Consider the following 16,451-nt stretch of genomic DNA (forward strand, 5'->3'; position numbering starts at 1 on the left):
CCTCCCAATGAATGTCTAATGCCTATCAGTTATATTTTTCAGCTATGGAAGAATCATAAGACTAAGGTGCAGGTAGAGGGAGGGGCCTTATATGGCCTACCTGCAAAAGTCTATTTCCTGTCCTACCTAGAGTGAGAAGGGATTAACCCAAAGGTGCCCACTGCCATGGTTCCAGGAAAAGAAAATTACGGTAAGTTGTTTTAAATTTTCTCCTTTCGCTCCCTTTTTCAGGTGACACTTTATTCAGGGAGACACTGGATGCCATAAAAGTGAAAGCTTCAGGGGGAAGAAGATTTTCTTTACCTCAAGATAAGAGATCAAGAAGCTTCAAAGGTCCTTATTAGACTCCCCTTTCGGGACTCCGGAGCTCACTTAACTGGATGAACATTTCCTAGGCATAGTTTTCAGCTCACTCAATCATTTCATACTGGGCAAAGGAACAAGCCTGTTTTCAGCCGACCCTTTTCTAAAATATCTCACTTTCTTACAATCAGCAGGTCCCGTCCCTGAGATCTCCTCCAGTTGAAGGAAGGCTATCACTATTCAGAGATATGTATCCAAAGCCAGAGTGTGCAGCGCACAGCAGTAATGAAGGAGCATATTCAGAGATAGGTGGGCCTATTTCACGATGGATGCATTGGTATTGCAGATCGTGGAAAAACGGCTATGCCTTTGAAGAACCTTGTTGAATTCTAAGGAACATTTTTCTCATTTCAACATTGCCCAAACAGCTCTCAAAATATTCCAGGAAGGAGTTATTCAGATTGTTCCTCAGGATCGTCAATGGAAGGGAATCTATTCCAATCTTTTTATGGTCCCCAAGGCTTCAGGTGTCTTCCATTCTGTGCTAGATTTAAAATTCGTGAAACAGTTAAGAATCCACCCCTTCAAAATGGGATCCCTTGGGTCCATACTCTTCAACTGTGAGATGTCCTAGCATTAATGGACTTTAGGGATGCAGATCCCCAAAAGTGGAATGGGACATTTGATTGTGGCCATTCTGCCATGACCAAATGACAGTGGCGTTCGGCCGCAGATGGACCTTTCGCTGCTGGAACATCCGCCGCCGGCCGCTTCTACAATACGGTAGTTTTTTTTAGCGCTTAGGGGTTAACTTTAGGGTTTTAATGTTTAGGGTAGGGGTTAACTTTAGGGGTTTTAGGAAAAAGGGTTAAGTTTTTTAGAGTAGGGGGTTTTAGGTTAAGGTTAGGGACGAAGCAGCCTGCAGTAACAGCTTCCGGTGGTGCCATTTCGCTGCAAACAAATGTTTTAAACCACCCCATAAGAGCGTCCCATCAAAGCTTAAGGTTTTCTGTTGATTTAATTACCAGTTTGTTGTGCTTCTTTTTGGGTTAGCCACAGCTCCAAGGACATTCACCAAGGTTTTAGCAGTCATAGCAAATCTGGCTGGGCATGTTCATTGTTCCTTATCTATTCGACATTGTAATCAGAGCCCATTCTTTTCCGGAGGCAAGGACTCGTGTGGCGATAGTACTACAAGAACTCCAGTTTTTTGGATGGCTCATAAATATGGAAAAGATCTCGCTATCCCCTTCAATGATTGTAAGGTTTCTGGGAATGCAGTTAAATACCAGCAAGGACAAAAGTTTTCTAACCTCAGGAAAAATTCCTCAATTTCCAGAGCAGCAAGAGAGCTGCGTCAGAGCCATTCTGCTACAGCAGTCCAGTGTACAAGGTTGCTAGGTCTCTTCACTTCGGCCATAGAAGTAGTGCCATGGGCACAATTCCATATCAGAACATTTCAGACAAATTTTTTAAGGCATTGCGGTGGAGATCCACAGAATTATTCACAGCAGATACATTTTGTTTTCCTCACTCAAGAGAGTTTGAGATGGTGGGAAAGCCTTTCGAATCACATGAAAAGGCAGCCCTTTAGAGATCGGAACTTGGGACACCCTCTATTGATGCCAGCTCAAAAGGTTGGGGTACCTTGCTGGGAAGCACTTTTTCCAAAGGAAAATGGTCAGCAGAAGGGCTGGGTACGTAAGTTAATGGTCCTGGAGTAGAGAAGGGAGCGTGGTAGTGTGTCCGTAAGCCTGGGTCGAGGAGAGCGCTGCGTCATTGGGGGTCCGTTTGCCGAGTCCAAGGGGTATAGAAGACAGCGTGGTAGAGTGTCCAAAAGCCAAGTCCGAGGGGTCCAGAAAGCAGCGTGGTCAAAGTCCAAAGCCAAGGTCGAAATCCAGGGAGGTCAGCAGAGAATCCAGGGACAGGAACAGGGACTGAAAAACTAGAGAGCCAAGCAGAAGCAGACAGCACCAAGGTACAGTAGCTATGTAGAGCACTGAGAGAATGGGGAGACCAGACTAAATAGTGGGCTGGGACCTATCAGGGGAAAGGGAGGAGCGGAGATACGGTCCAGGGGTTAACCCTGATAGGAGAGAGAAGCCTGGGGGCGGACCTGGTCGAGCTGGGGCTGGGGAGCGCGCCAGTGCGCATGCCCGCAAGGAGGAGGCGGGACCAGGCTCAGGATGCCAGGTAAGAGAGGCTTGGGTCCGCGGGCGCCTGTAAGGATGACGCGCGCGACCCGGAAGAGAGAGAGCAGCCGCGGAGGTTATGCCGACGGCAGGGGAACGCCGCCGGGGATTCAGGGCAGCGGAAGAGCAAGGTAAGGGGACGCCGGGAGCGGGAGTCCCCGCAGCGCGGGACCTTACAGGCTGCCCACCTCTATCTCATCCATAGCTAGATGGATTAAGCTATGTATCCAGGAAACCTATAAACTTGGTTACCTGGATTGTCCATTAGTAGTTAAGTCCCATTCTAGTAATCGTAGGTACTCCATGGGCCAATAAGGCCCTTGCATCATCACAAGACCTTTGTAAAGTTGCTACATGGTCTTCACAGAATACGTTCATTGGGCATTATAAGTTAGAGGTTTCGGCCACTAAGGAGGCTAGGTTTGGAAGAAAGGTTTTGCAAGCCATCAATTGACTGTATAACCTCTGTTCATTTAATGTAACCATGTATTGTTATAACTCTGTGCCCAGGACATGTTCAGGCTGTCTCTTAAAACAGTCCCAGAGTCCAAATTAATGCAGAGAGCACTCGATGGAGTCAGAGGGTAACAGACTCAACCCCGTGTAGCAGCGTATGTCGTCTGCTCTCAGCACCTCACTGTGCGCCGTCGGGGAATGATGTCACGGCGCGTGCGTCAATGCGGGGAGTTACACATGTAGCGTGTAGTTCTCATATAAGGACACAAAAGCGTACAAAGACCTCAATAATAATAAAAGGTTAAAATAGGTTGTTGAGTGGTAACTTCCAACGCGTTTCATAGCTGGCTACTTCATCAGGGAAGATCTAAACGCATGACTGGAAATCTGAGGTGGGAGGAGCCCTTTTAAACTGCTTTGGCAAAGGCAGTCCTACCACGCAGAAAGGAGAGGCATAAATGGCATCATGTGTACTGTCATGGAAGGACTCAGAGAGAGAAAAATAATGGTAAGAAATGTATACCTATATAATCATCTACACGTACGACTGAACTGAAGTGGGCAGCAAACGGGTCAGCAGTCTGTGCCTTACCTTCAGATGTGCAGAGCCTATTCCCTCATGTCATGTGTTGCCCTGGATGGACCAGGAAAAAATAAATTATTAAGTAACATTACCGTTTTTTGATTTCTGCTATTTGAGAGATTAGCCTGCAGCTTTAGGAGGTAACCCAACAGATTTCTCAGAGGTTTTTCTTTATTGCCTAGCTGTAAAACGTCATAATTAATTGTCATACTTGCAAGGGAATAACCATGAGTTTGAAATATCCTCTTCTCCTTCATAACATTCCCCCCCCCCCATTCCTACTTATTTTTAAACAGAATAATTTGGATTTTGTATTATTAATTGCTTGAATGTGTTGACACTCTGGACACAAGGCATGTATTTAACTTATTGTGGACTTCATAACAGACTTAATTCAAGTTTCTCTAATGTTGGTTTTGTATGGGATGCATCTTTGGTTACTTCTAACTGTTCCTTCATGTGTAAGCATAATACACTACTAAGTTTACCGCATGTACAATCACTAAGCACATTAATATATTAAAATAATAAGTGTAAACAAATGCAGTAAAATTGGAGTACATCTTTTCAGTTCTACATTGTAATGTAGCTGTATATTTTTAGTTTGCAGAAAAATTTCAGGAATTTAAAGAAGCAGCTCGTTTAGCGAAGGAGAAATCTCAAGAAAAGATGGAACTAACTAGTACACCTTCACAGGTAATTGGTCAGTCAACGGCCCACACTTTTTGGAATGTCTAAGCAAAACGTTTAGTTTGTATCTACTGTATATACTTACTAGGAATTATAAGGTTTATATTTCCTTGCTTGCAGTGCACATTTTACAACTAAATAGCAACATGTGAATTATGCAGCCATATTAGTTAAGATGGGAACTACATAACTGTACTTTTGCCATATTGTCCATGAGAATGTTTCTTATGTTACTATACAGGTGTAATATTTTCAGTGTGACTTGACCCTCCGCTGCTTTTATTATACCACACGCAAACATCCATTGTGTAACCTTTGATTTTACTTAAATGGTGATACTGTATTTAAAACAAGCTTACTACAAAATTGCCACCACAGTAAAGGTTTGCCACTATTGCCTCCAATAACCTTAATTCACTTGTATATGCAACAATTTGCTTTTGAACAGAGGGGATTGCTTTTTTAAATCTCCCCTGTAAAATGAAAATGCTTTTTCCTGAAATGGGATGAAATAACCAAGCTCTAACATCGCTAAAATAACTTATTCTATAGGTTTCTCTTCCACACCCTTATTCTACGTATTGATTAGCAAATTATACTTTCATTGTGATGGTGGAATGGGCAAGAGTGATGCTTTCTCCAAAGTATACTGTAAATGGTCATCTGTAGTCTTTAAAAAAAAACATTTTGTGTATTTTGTAAGAAATCAGATCAGACTCAAGTTTGTGTACAAAAATATGTAAACAAACACCATGAAAATTAAACAACATAATTCATGTGGTCATTTCCTATAGAAATCAGGCAAAGCATTTATTTTATTGTACTGCAGTAGGCTAGTTTTAACAGATGCATAAATAATCATCTTTAAGCTTGTGTAATAGTGAAATAAACACACACCGCTGTGAGCTCAAACCCCAGACCCACCACACCATATATATTTATGTAAAAAAGGAGTGCTGCTAGGTTTGTCACAATGTATACACAGAAAACAGTCCCAATGCTACATCCAACATGACAAATCATATAGTTAAATACAGTACTTATCTGTTTTTCTCTTAAAAGTGATGATCACTTAGTTAAATTCTTTGACCAAAGCATTTGTAAGCTTGGAGGCACATCAAGGTGTGCCTCCTTTTTCTGCAAGTCCTAACACTATCTCTGCAAACGTTCTATTTAGCTGTCCAATAGAGGAAGAAGTCTTAGAATGGTCAATCACAGCTGCCTCTCAAGACCAGCTATTGAAAGGTGGGCAGAGCGAGCTTAGAAAAGGGAGGAGGGGGTCACAGACCTCCCTACAATTGTTTACCAAATAAAATCTACAAACACACACAACCCTGTAAACTCAAAACCCAGACCCACCACACCATATATATTTATGCCAAAAAGGAGTTCTACTGGGTTTGCAGATCACGTCAATGTGTGACCCCTTTTTCTCCAAGTCCTAACACAGAAAAGGGGTGCACCTTGATGTGGTCTCCAAGCTTACAAATGCTTTGTCCACTTTACTAAGTGACCCTCACGAGAGAAAAACAGATCAGTATTTAACTAGATGATTTGTCATTTTGGATGTAGCATTGGAGCTCTGTCGTTTGTTAATACGGAAATAAACCTTTTTCCAATGCACAACCAACTCAATGCAAGATAAGACATATAACAGTTGTTTCATTTTCCAAAAGCACGGTCCAGTGCACAGTGCCATTTTTGAAGGAACTATTAATTTGTCTGTATTCATTGATTTATTCTATAGCTATATTATTGTATTTGTTTATTTGATCTAAAATGTAAAACTTTTTTGTGTTAAAATAATAAATGGAGGTGGTTTTTCTTTTAATAAGATACCTTTCATACCTATAAAAGTTTCCACCAATTATAGTAAATGGTCAATGCCTTTGACTGCCCATGGGTCTGAATAACATTGAAAAGCAATGCAACACATTTCAATGTTCTCTGTAATACTTAAGGATAATTTATCATGTGGTAGTTTTGCATCGCTAATAGGATTGTTAAACTTCATGTTCACAGCACTTTATTTACTCCTTTTGTTCTCAAGGGGCCTTTTGATACATTGAAAAGGAATGCGCTATAAAGTAGAAAGTGCAACATTGCATTTTGAATAACATACTTATAGTGAACAGATAGTGATGAACCATAACTTGCAGACCCTTTGGGAAAAACTCAGTATAACCTAGGAATTTTTTATAAGCCGATAATTGCTGTTACCATGATTTTATTTTCTTGTGCATTCATTTTTACGTGGAGTAAAAGGATTTAATAAACCAGGAAGTAATTTAATTGCAGATATTTACTATCTATACGTAAGTTAATATGCTGACGAAAACTGGCATATAACATTACTAAGGTTTCCATTTAACTTCATTATCTTGTGATATTTTAATTTGTCCTTCATAAATATGCCTACATTTTACCACCAGTGATGAGCGTTAATCAATAGAGATCAGGAATAAGGTAGACCTGCTTAGGGCTTTATTCTAAACCCACCGACATGACAGTTTGGTTTAACGGGTGTTCGCCGCAAACTGGACGGGACCGCAATGCCGAGGTGGGGATATTGACACACCGACCTGGAGCCGTGTCCGGTGTGCAGGTTCGTAGTTATGTAGCCGGGTCAGGGATGGAGAGGTGAGGATCGTAGGGGTCACTAGCTGTGATCGAGGGTAGGAGAAATCAGCGGAGTCAAAAGCAGGATAAGGCAAGGCAAGGCAGAGTGCTTGCGACCAGCACAACGTCACAAAAAACTTATCCTCAGCCAACTTCCTGGTGGAAGAGGCTGAGACTAAATAGTAGGAGCAACGAATCCGATGCAGGATCACTCCTTCAGGCAGGAGAGAAGCTACACCCAATCAGGTGACTGGAGCTTGACAGGGCAGGAGCCTGTGCCCAATCCTCACAGTACCACCCCCCATTCAGGAGTGACCTCCAGGCGGTCCAGGGACGGCTTGGCCGGGTATTTCCGGTGGAAGGCCCAGACCAGATGGGGAGCATGGAGTTTGTCCCGGGGAATCCAGGACTGTCTCTCTGGACCGATTCCCTTCCAATGTACGAGATACTGGATACCCCCTCGGGATTTCCTGGAGTCGAGTATAGACTGGACATCGAACTCCTCTTGTCCATCCACTTGGAGAGGCTGAGGGGGAGCCACAGAAGCAGGACCAGGCGGGTCTTCTACAAATGAGTTTAGCAGGGAGACATGAAAGACTGCCGGAATTTTCATGGTGGGCGGTAGGCGTAGTCGGAAAGCCCCTTTTGATGATCAGGAAAGGACTGATTAATTTTGGCAACAGTTTCGCGGTGGGCACCTTCAACTTGATGTTTTTCGTTGATAGCCACACGATGTCTCCAGGGTTGTATACTGGGACAGTGCAACAATGCCTATCTGCTTGCCTTTTCTGGGTGGTCACTGCTTTCTGGAGATTCTCCTGGATTTTTCCCCATAGTTCCTGAAGCTGCTGAATCCGGTTATCCACAGCTGGGATCTCGGACGTAGCTCTGGCTGATGGAAGTGCTGATGGATGAAACCCAAAGTTCAAGAAGAATGGCGACTTTTGCGATGATTCGCTCCGCAGGTTATGGGAGAACTCCGCCCAAGGGACGAAGTGAGCCTGTTTAGAGAAACAATCCACAACCACTAAGATCGTGGTCATGCCCCTTGTTAAGGGTATCTCCATGATGAAGTCCATCGATATGTAGGTCCACGGATGGTCTGAAATCGGGAGAGGCTGAACAGACCCTGTAGGATGACACTTCTAGGTGTCTTGGTCTGGGCGCAGACAGGACAAGCAGCAACGAAAATCTTCACATCTTTCCGGATCCCGGGCCACCACAATGTTCGCTCCAAAAACTCGGCAGTCCTCCTCTCTCCAGGGTGCCAGGACTGGAAGCGATACAAATGCTTTCGTAAGTTTATCGAAGGCCTTTGTAAGTTTATCGAAGGCCCCATAGCCTCCGCAGGCGATTGCGAAGGATCCGCAACGTTGCTGGTCAAGGCTGTGATAGGAGCCAGGACTGAAGAAAAGTTCTGTATGAACCGACGGTAGTAGTTCGCCAAACCTAGGAAGCGATGAATGGCCTTCAAGCCGATGGGACGTGGCCACTCCAGAACGGCTTTTAATTTAGCTGGGTCCATAGCCAAACCCATAGCTGAAATGATGTACCACAGGAAGTGCTGGATTGGCGGAACTGGCATTTTTCTAGTTTCAAGAATAGTTGATTCTCCCGTAGGCGTTTCAGGACTTGCTTCACGTGACCTGGATGTTCCTGCACTGATTTTGGAGAAAATCAGGTTGTCATCCAGATACACGATAACGTATTTGTCCAGAAGGTCCTGGAAGATTTCATTAACGAAGTTCTGGAATATTGCCGGAGCATTACACAGATCGAACGGCATGACCCGGTACTCGTAGTGTCCATCACAAGTATTGAATGCTGTTTTCCACTCAACGCCCTGGCGAATCCGGACCAAGTTGTAGGCTCCACATAAATCCAGTTTAGAGAAAATGGATGCTCCCTGCAACCGATCGAAAAGTTCAGAAATAAGGGGTAACAGGTACAGTTTTTTTTTGCAATGATCTTGTTTAAATCCTGGTAGTTGATGCACGGCCGTAGTGACCCATACTTATTCTTTACAAAGAAAAAAGCCGCCCCAGCAGGAGATGACTTCCGGATGAAGCCCCTCTGAAGGTTCTCCTGTATGTATACTCCTTCATGGCATGGGTCTCTGGAAGGGACAACAGATAGGATCAAAACCTGGGAGGAACAGCCCCAGGTAGGAGGTCGATGGGGCAGTCAAAGAACCGGTGCAGTGGTAGTTCCTCGGACTGGACCTTGTCAAACATATCCTGGAAGGCAGCATAGATCGTGGGCAGATCTGACGGGGTCGCCTCGGGCGGTAGGGTAATCCTTGAAAGTGTCTGGATCAGTACCAAGCAGGTCTCCAGACAGCGGGGACTCGCAAATGAGTCGGGACTCTGTTCAATCCACGTGAGGATTATGGTGTTGTAGCCAAGGATCACCAGAATGATAACAGTTGGAGAGTGAATCACAACAAATCGGATGTCTTCATATGATCTTTGCCTGTCTTTAATTTTATCTGTGCCATCTGCAAGGAGATGAAAGCCGTCTGTAATGGCTGCCCATCGATCGCCTCCAGGCTACGGGGACTTGTTTCTTGATCAAGGGGATACCGTGTTTCTCGACGAAAGCCTGATCAATGACATTACCGCCTGACCCGGAGTCCAGGAAGGCCTGTGACTTGACTGCAAAGGATTCCCCAGTCAAAATGATGGGAAGTAGAAGCCTAGTGGGAAGAGAGTGTTCCCAGTGCGATTCTCCTAGGTCTCACTGGGAAATGGCATTTCCCGACTTATTAGAACACAGAAGAGCCTAATGTCTGGCAAGGCTGCAGTACATTCACAAGCCGTTATTCCTTCTGCGGTGCTTCTCGCTGGCCATAAGCTTACTTCCTCCGAGTTGCATCGGGTCCTCAGGCTCCGGGAAGTTACCAGGAATGGAAGGTGCAGAACGAGGTTGCAAAGATCGAATGCCTCTTCTGCACAGGGCTCTCTCGACTCTTCATTCCTGTAGACGTTGATTCATGCGGATGCATAGAGCGATGAGAGCCTCTAATTCTGCAGGTCATTCCTGCACGGATAGTTCATACTTGAGATTCTCAGCAAGGCCTTGCCAGAATATCACGACCAGTGCTTCATCATTCCACCCGGTCTCTGTTATGAGAGTCCAGAACCCGACTGTGTAACGGGCCACCGATCGACTGCCTTGAGAGATATGCAGGAGGGATGAGGAAGTGGTTACATTGCGTTCTGGAGTGTCAAAGACCCTACAGAGTTCCTGTGTCATGAAGCCGCATCCGGTGCGCAGGTTCGTAGTCATGTAGCCGGGTCAGGGATGGAGAGGTGCGAATTGTAGGGGTCACTAGCCGAGGTCAGGATTGGAGAGGTATGGATCATAGGGCTCACTAGCCATGGTCTAGGGTAGCAGAAATCAACAGAGTCAAAAACAGGATAAGGTAATGCAAGGCAGAGTGCTTGCGACCAGCACGTTGTCACAAGAAGTTTTTGCTCAGCCAACTTCCTAGTGGAAGAGGCTGAGCCTGAATAGCAGGAGCGACGAATCAGATGCAGGATTACTCCTGCAGGTAGGAGAGAAGCTAGACCCAATCAGGCGACTGGAGCTTGACGGGGGCGGCGCCTACACCCGATCCTCACATTTAGGCTGTTTTCAGCCAAGGATCCCCATAGACTTAAATAAGGATTTTTGTCCAAAACTGTTGCTCCAGTGGCTACAGAATTACACTTTTTGTTCTACGTTTTCAAAATCTTTGATTAGCAGCACCTGTCTGCTACTTAGCATCTTAATTCTTATGGAAGCAGTAAGGATGTACTTAGTTTTTCACACATGACTTCTCCATTTTGGCGTTATTTTTTTTAAATAAATCATTACACAGTGTAATATGTGTTCATCTGAGGTTGTATTTACCTAATTTTAAGACCTGCTAAGGAACAGATCATTGTTATTATGTCCTGATATGGATAACCATAGAATTCAAAGAGGGCGTACATTCTTTTTCACACCACTGTATGTATATATTTTAAATATATTTTATATATATATATATACAGTGTTCGACAAAGCTCCTATTGGCCCAAGCAGCACACGTTTGGTACTAGGTGGCGAGTAGATTTTTTTGTTGGGCGAGTAGATTTTTTGATGATTTGTCGACCACTATATATATATATATATAAAATGTACTGTGCATCTGCTGCATGTTCATGGCTGTTTCACTCATTAGTACCAAACTTCTGTTCTGATCTGACTTTTCTGGGGGAAAAAAAGGTGTACAAAATAATGTAAATCGATTTTGGTTTACTTGCCCATCTTATTTGTAAGGTCCTTGTGTAGCCAAAAATTACATAGTCATGGTTCTCCTCCATGACTGTTAGATTACAATTGCAACTTCTTGCTGTTTGGGTGTTTGAACATTATAATTAATTCTGAAAAATTTGTATAAATAAGGAGGAGAACTTGGCAACTTCATATTGACTACCATCTTACTTCTGCTTTCTAAATGATAATGGTCACCTCTGTTTTAAATGCTGATAAGTCGAACCACATTTCTTCTTTTTTAAATTTCTTTTTTTCACCCATTTGGTATTTTTGATTTAAAGGCCATTTGCATTTTGACATCTGTTCATATCCTGTGGAGTAAAAATTGGTAATCGTCCAGCTCCTAGCACACAGGTGTCCAAATTTGATGAAAAAAGCTATAATCACAGTTTGCATGGCTAGCTCTCTACTGAAACGAGAGATTGAAAGGCTACTTACACTAAATTCCAATCTAATAATGCAGACATTGAACCCATTTTTACTAAACTCTATGTATAGTGGTTTATTATTTTGCACAGTTAGAGGTAGACAAACATTAAAATATGCCCTACTGACTTATTTTCCAAGATGCACAAGTCCTCATAAGATGCATATTTGGAAAATATTTCTGGGTGAGTTTGCTTTGCAAATGTACTATAAGTCACATATATTCCCTCTTCCCATTTTTCTGTATGATTATTGAGAACGCCCTTGGAATGGTGAACACCTAAGCGATATAGTAGATGAGGTTGAAAAAAGACATCTGTCCATCAAGTCTAACCTATGCTAAAATTAGACAACAGATACTAATCGTATATTTGTATTTGCAGTATTTTGATCCAGAGGAAGGAAAACAAACAAAAAGAACCATTGAAACACAAAAACCATGCTGTCACATAAGGGGAAAATTAAATTCTATCCTGAATAATGTCAAGCAGATTTCTCCCTGGGTCAACATCCTTCCCATGTTTACTTATTTGGTATATCCCTATATACATTTCCTTTCTAAACAGATGGCCAACCTTTTTTTTTTTAAAGATATTTATTTAATCTGCCATCACAGTCTCCATGGGTAATGAATTCCACATTTTAATTGCCCTTACTGTAAAGAACCCTTTCCTTTGTTACTGGTGAAATCTCCTTTCCTCCAACCTTAAGGTATGATCCCTTGTCGTTTCTACTGCCCTTTAGATTAATAGTTATTTGGAAAACTCCATGTATTCTCCCTGAATATTTTTGTATATACAGTAGTTATCATATCCCCTCTTAGATGCCTCTTCTTTAATTTAAACAAATCTAAATTAGCTAGTCTCTTCTAATAAATCATATTATCCATCCCCTTTATTAATTTGGTGCCTTTTTCTAGTTGCATACTGTCTTTTTGAGTGGTGCTCAAAACTGTACTCCATATTCAAGGCGTGCTCTAACTAATGCTTTATAGAGGGGAATAATTATGCTTACTTCACTTAAAATCCATTCCCCATTTAATGCAAGATAAGATCTTATTTGCCTTTGCAGCTACTGCATGATTTTGAGCACTATTGCTAAGCCTGCTGTCTACAAGCACTTCTAAAGCCTTTTCCATCAAGGATTCTCTTAATTTGTCCCCATTTAATTTGTAAGTAGCATGTTTTCTTGTGCCCCAAATGTGCAACCTTACATTTATCTGTATTAGGCCTCATCTGCCATTTACCTGCCCAAGTTTCCAGTCTAACCAAGTCATTCGGGAGAGAAATTACATCCTGCTCTGATTTTACTAATTAGCACAATTTAGTGTCATCAGCAGGTGTCTCAGTACCGACCCTTGAGGTACTCCACTCAAAACTTTAGCCGAACCTGAAAAGGTTCCATTATGACAACTCTCTGTTGTCTTTCCTTCAACCAGTTTTCAATCCAGGTGCAAATATCTTTACCGAGTCCAATTTCTTTTATTTTGTACATTAACCTTGTGTGGCACCGTATCAAAAGACTTTGCACAATCGAAGTACCCTACATCAACTGCATTACCCTGGTCTAAATTCCTACTTGCCTCTTCAAAGCAAACTAATAAGGTTAGTTTGGCACGACCTACCCTTCATAAATCCTTGCTGACTATTATTAATAATATTAATAATTCCTGAATATTAACCTGTACTAAACCTTCAAGTAGCTTCCCCACTATTTGTGGCAGGCTTACAGGTCTGTAATTCCCTGATGGTGATCTATCTCCATTTAAAAAAAAAAAAAAGTAGGTACCATGTCTGCTTTACACCGATCTTGTGGTACTGAGCCTGTTGAAATAGAGTCCTTGAATATTAAAAGTAATGGTTTGGCTATTACTGAACTTAACTCCTTGAGAACTCTTGAATGTATGCCATCGGGGCCAGGTTCTTTATTTATTTTAATTTTATCAAGCCGCCTATACACTTCTTGTTCAGTAACCAATTGTTCGTTAATATAAATTTGTGGCTTCCTCCTGTGGAACTATTTTTGCAATTGATTCCTCCCTGGTAAATATAGAGGCAAATAATTTGTTTAATACCTTTGCTTTTTCCTTATCTCCAATAATTTCCTGCCCATCTCATAAACGTTATAAAACAAAAAGCTAATAGTGCAATATAACTACATTTGTTACTATTTTTTATCAGTAATATTTATACAAAAAAGGTTGACAGATTCAACCCAAAAGATCCCTAAATTGCACTCACTACGGTCATATAGTGGGCTGGAATAATTAAATCCATGGATACTATTGTCCCTGTATGGCCACTCACTAAATAGTAAAAACAGTTAAAAAAACACATATATTATAATGTATAATAATTCTTATATGTGTAGCCCCTTTACCCCCACCCTAAGTGAGATCTGGTCTGCTACTATGGTCTTGTGCGACCATATACTTATGTGGTGCATACCTGTGAGGTAACAGGAGGGCTGAGTACTTCCGCCATGATGTGGGGATTATCAGTTCAGGTTTACAGGGTACCTTATTCGTTGGCAGCACCTCCAGTCAGCAAGGATCCTGTGGTAGTAGGATGGTCCATGCTGACACCTTTTCATATCTCAAGACAGTGAATCACACTTGCACATGGGTTCCATGGTTTTTATTGCATTAGGTAGTTGTTACAAAAGGCCCATTACTTTCTTGCTTCCCCTAGAAGGTTACTTTAAGACTTGAGGCCCATCTAAGCTTCCTTCTGTATGGTGCTCCTCCTGCATCCCCTTATGGGACACAGGGACGTTGTTGCTCACTCCACAGGGGGAGGAAAGAGACACATCCACTTTATATACCCTGGGGTTGGGCTTGTAACCCTGCCCCATAACAGGGCAGGTGTGATTTCTGACAGGGGTCACATCTACACATATGACCCAGGCAGTACCTCCGCCAGACTGACACTTTCTGGCTGTTGCTAGGCCCGCCCTTGGATACAGTAAGTATTTCCAAGACTGCAATAGCACTCTGGGCCTTCTGAAAGAATTAACCCATCCCCTGCCAATACCTAACAGGACTTACACAGGGAAATAGGTAGCAGCCAGAGGCTAGGCTGCAATCTCCCCCTAGTGAAATTCCAACGCCCCGCTTGGGAATACAGTATGCTCAACATCAGCATACTATACCAACAAGCTGGTAATTACCTGAACACAATATGCATTACATGTGTATACATTTAATACATTTCAACACAACACTACATGATAATATCCATTCCCAGCTGGAACCTGGATCTTATGTGAGTGGTACTTAGGCGACCTCAGTAGTAGTGGGCCAGTCGGGCTTCTTGACCATATTGCCCTGACTATCAGGTACCTTAACAGAGTACCTCCGCCAGGCTGACACTCTCTGGCTGTTGCTAGGCCCATCCTTGGATACAGTAAGTGTATCCTAAGCTGCAATAGCACACTAGGCCTTCTGAAATAATTAACCCATCCACTGCCTGTACCTAACAGGACTTACACTGGTAGGGCCCAGGGAAATAGGTAGCGGCCGAAGGCTAGGCTACATATGTATTGCCTAATAAATTAATCTTTAACCGTTTTCACTGGGGTTAAAGGGGCTACACATATAAGTATTATTATACATTATAATATATGTGTTGCCTAATACATTAATTTTGTAACTGTTTTCACTATTTAGTGAGTGGCCATATAGGGACAATTGTACCCATGGATTTAATTATTCCAGCCCACTACAGTATATGACCACAGCGAGTGCAATTTAGGGATCTTTTGGGTTAAATCTGTCAACCTTTTTTTGTTTAAATATTACTATTATTCCCCTATGTACCCTACGTATCCCAAGAGACTGTTAATCATTATGTACTAGGTGAGCGGTAGGCAGCTCTTTTTCTTTGCAACTATTTACGTGTGGTAGCGTGGTGCAGAGTGTAGCACACATGTGCAGGAACCGGGGCCTTCAATAGGATATATCGCCTGAAGAAGTTTACTTTGTTAAACGAAACGCGTCGCGACTGTTGTGGCTGGCGGTTTTACTACCCACCACCAGTACACACTCAAGTGTACCGTTCCTGCTTATTTCCGATCGTTTCTATGCTATCAAAAACGGACAGGCATCCTAAGGACACCTATTGAAGGCCCCGGTTCCTGCACATGTGTGCTACACTCTGCACCACGCTACCACACGTGGAGGACAGGAGAGTGAACAGAGACAGCCCCAGCGCGCGGGTCTGATCTATCAGAACTGAGATTACCCTTCATACTTCCTATGTGATGCCCTACTCCTGTGATAGACACCAGAATCGGGGATTATTAAAGAAATTTTATATGTAAGTTACTAATTTTATTATTTGTTGCTAATACAATATCTATCTCTCATCTTGGTGCGCTTTTGTGTTTTTTCTTGTTTTGCAGAAATTGGAACTACCTAATGAGTTTTATTTTGCTTTGTCTGCTATCTTTGTATTCCACGTAGGAAGGATTCCAAAGTTATACATTCTTCTTAATTTCCACTGTTCACTCTTGGCACTTTAAAAAAAAAAAAATATTATTATTATTATTCAAAAGAATCATGGAAAGACTTAATTTGTATTGAATTAAAAAAAAAGTGTGGGTTACCTGCTATATTTATGGAGCTTGCTATTGTATCTCTAATACAATTACTAATTTTAGTAACTGTTTTGGTCATGGAAAGAACTAGAAAATATCTGAAATTATATTACAAAATAAAGCCACACTTTCTGTGATGCAAACTATCTGAACATTTCCAGAGCAAACTAAAGATGTAGTCCCTCCATATATACGTTCTAAGAAAGTATATCAAACAATATTCTGTGCACTAATTTATCTTTTATTCATAGAACGTCTCTTATAGGTGTGGCACTGTTTCCCCC

General features: G+C 42.3%; 1 protein-coding gene across 5 annotated transcripts in view; it reads left to right on the forward strand.

Annotated features, from left to right (window-relative positions):
* HOMER1 (homer scaffold protein 1) overlaps positions 1-16,451 on the forward strand; it is a 141,137-nt gene that overhangs the window by 41,925 nt on the left and 82,761 nt on the right. For all 5 annotated transcript variants that reach the window (XM_075590792.1, XM_075590803.1, XM_075590823.1 and 2 more), the window contains exon 6: positions 4,138-4,230. In XM_075590792.1, the coding sequence (XP_075446907.1) occupies positions 4,138-4,230 (93 nt within the window). The remainder of the gene's footprint in view (positions 1-4,137; positions 4,231-16,451) is intronic.

This window comes from Ascaphus truei, chromosome 1, assembly GCF_040206685.1.
Source record: "Ascaphus truei isolate aAscTru1 chromosome 1, aAscTru1.hap1, whole genome shotgun sequence".
Taxonomy (NCBI): Eukaryota; Metazoa; Chordata; class Amphibia; order Anura; family Ascaphidae; genus Ascaphus; species Ascaphus truei.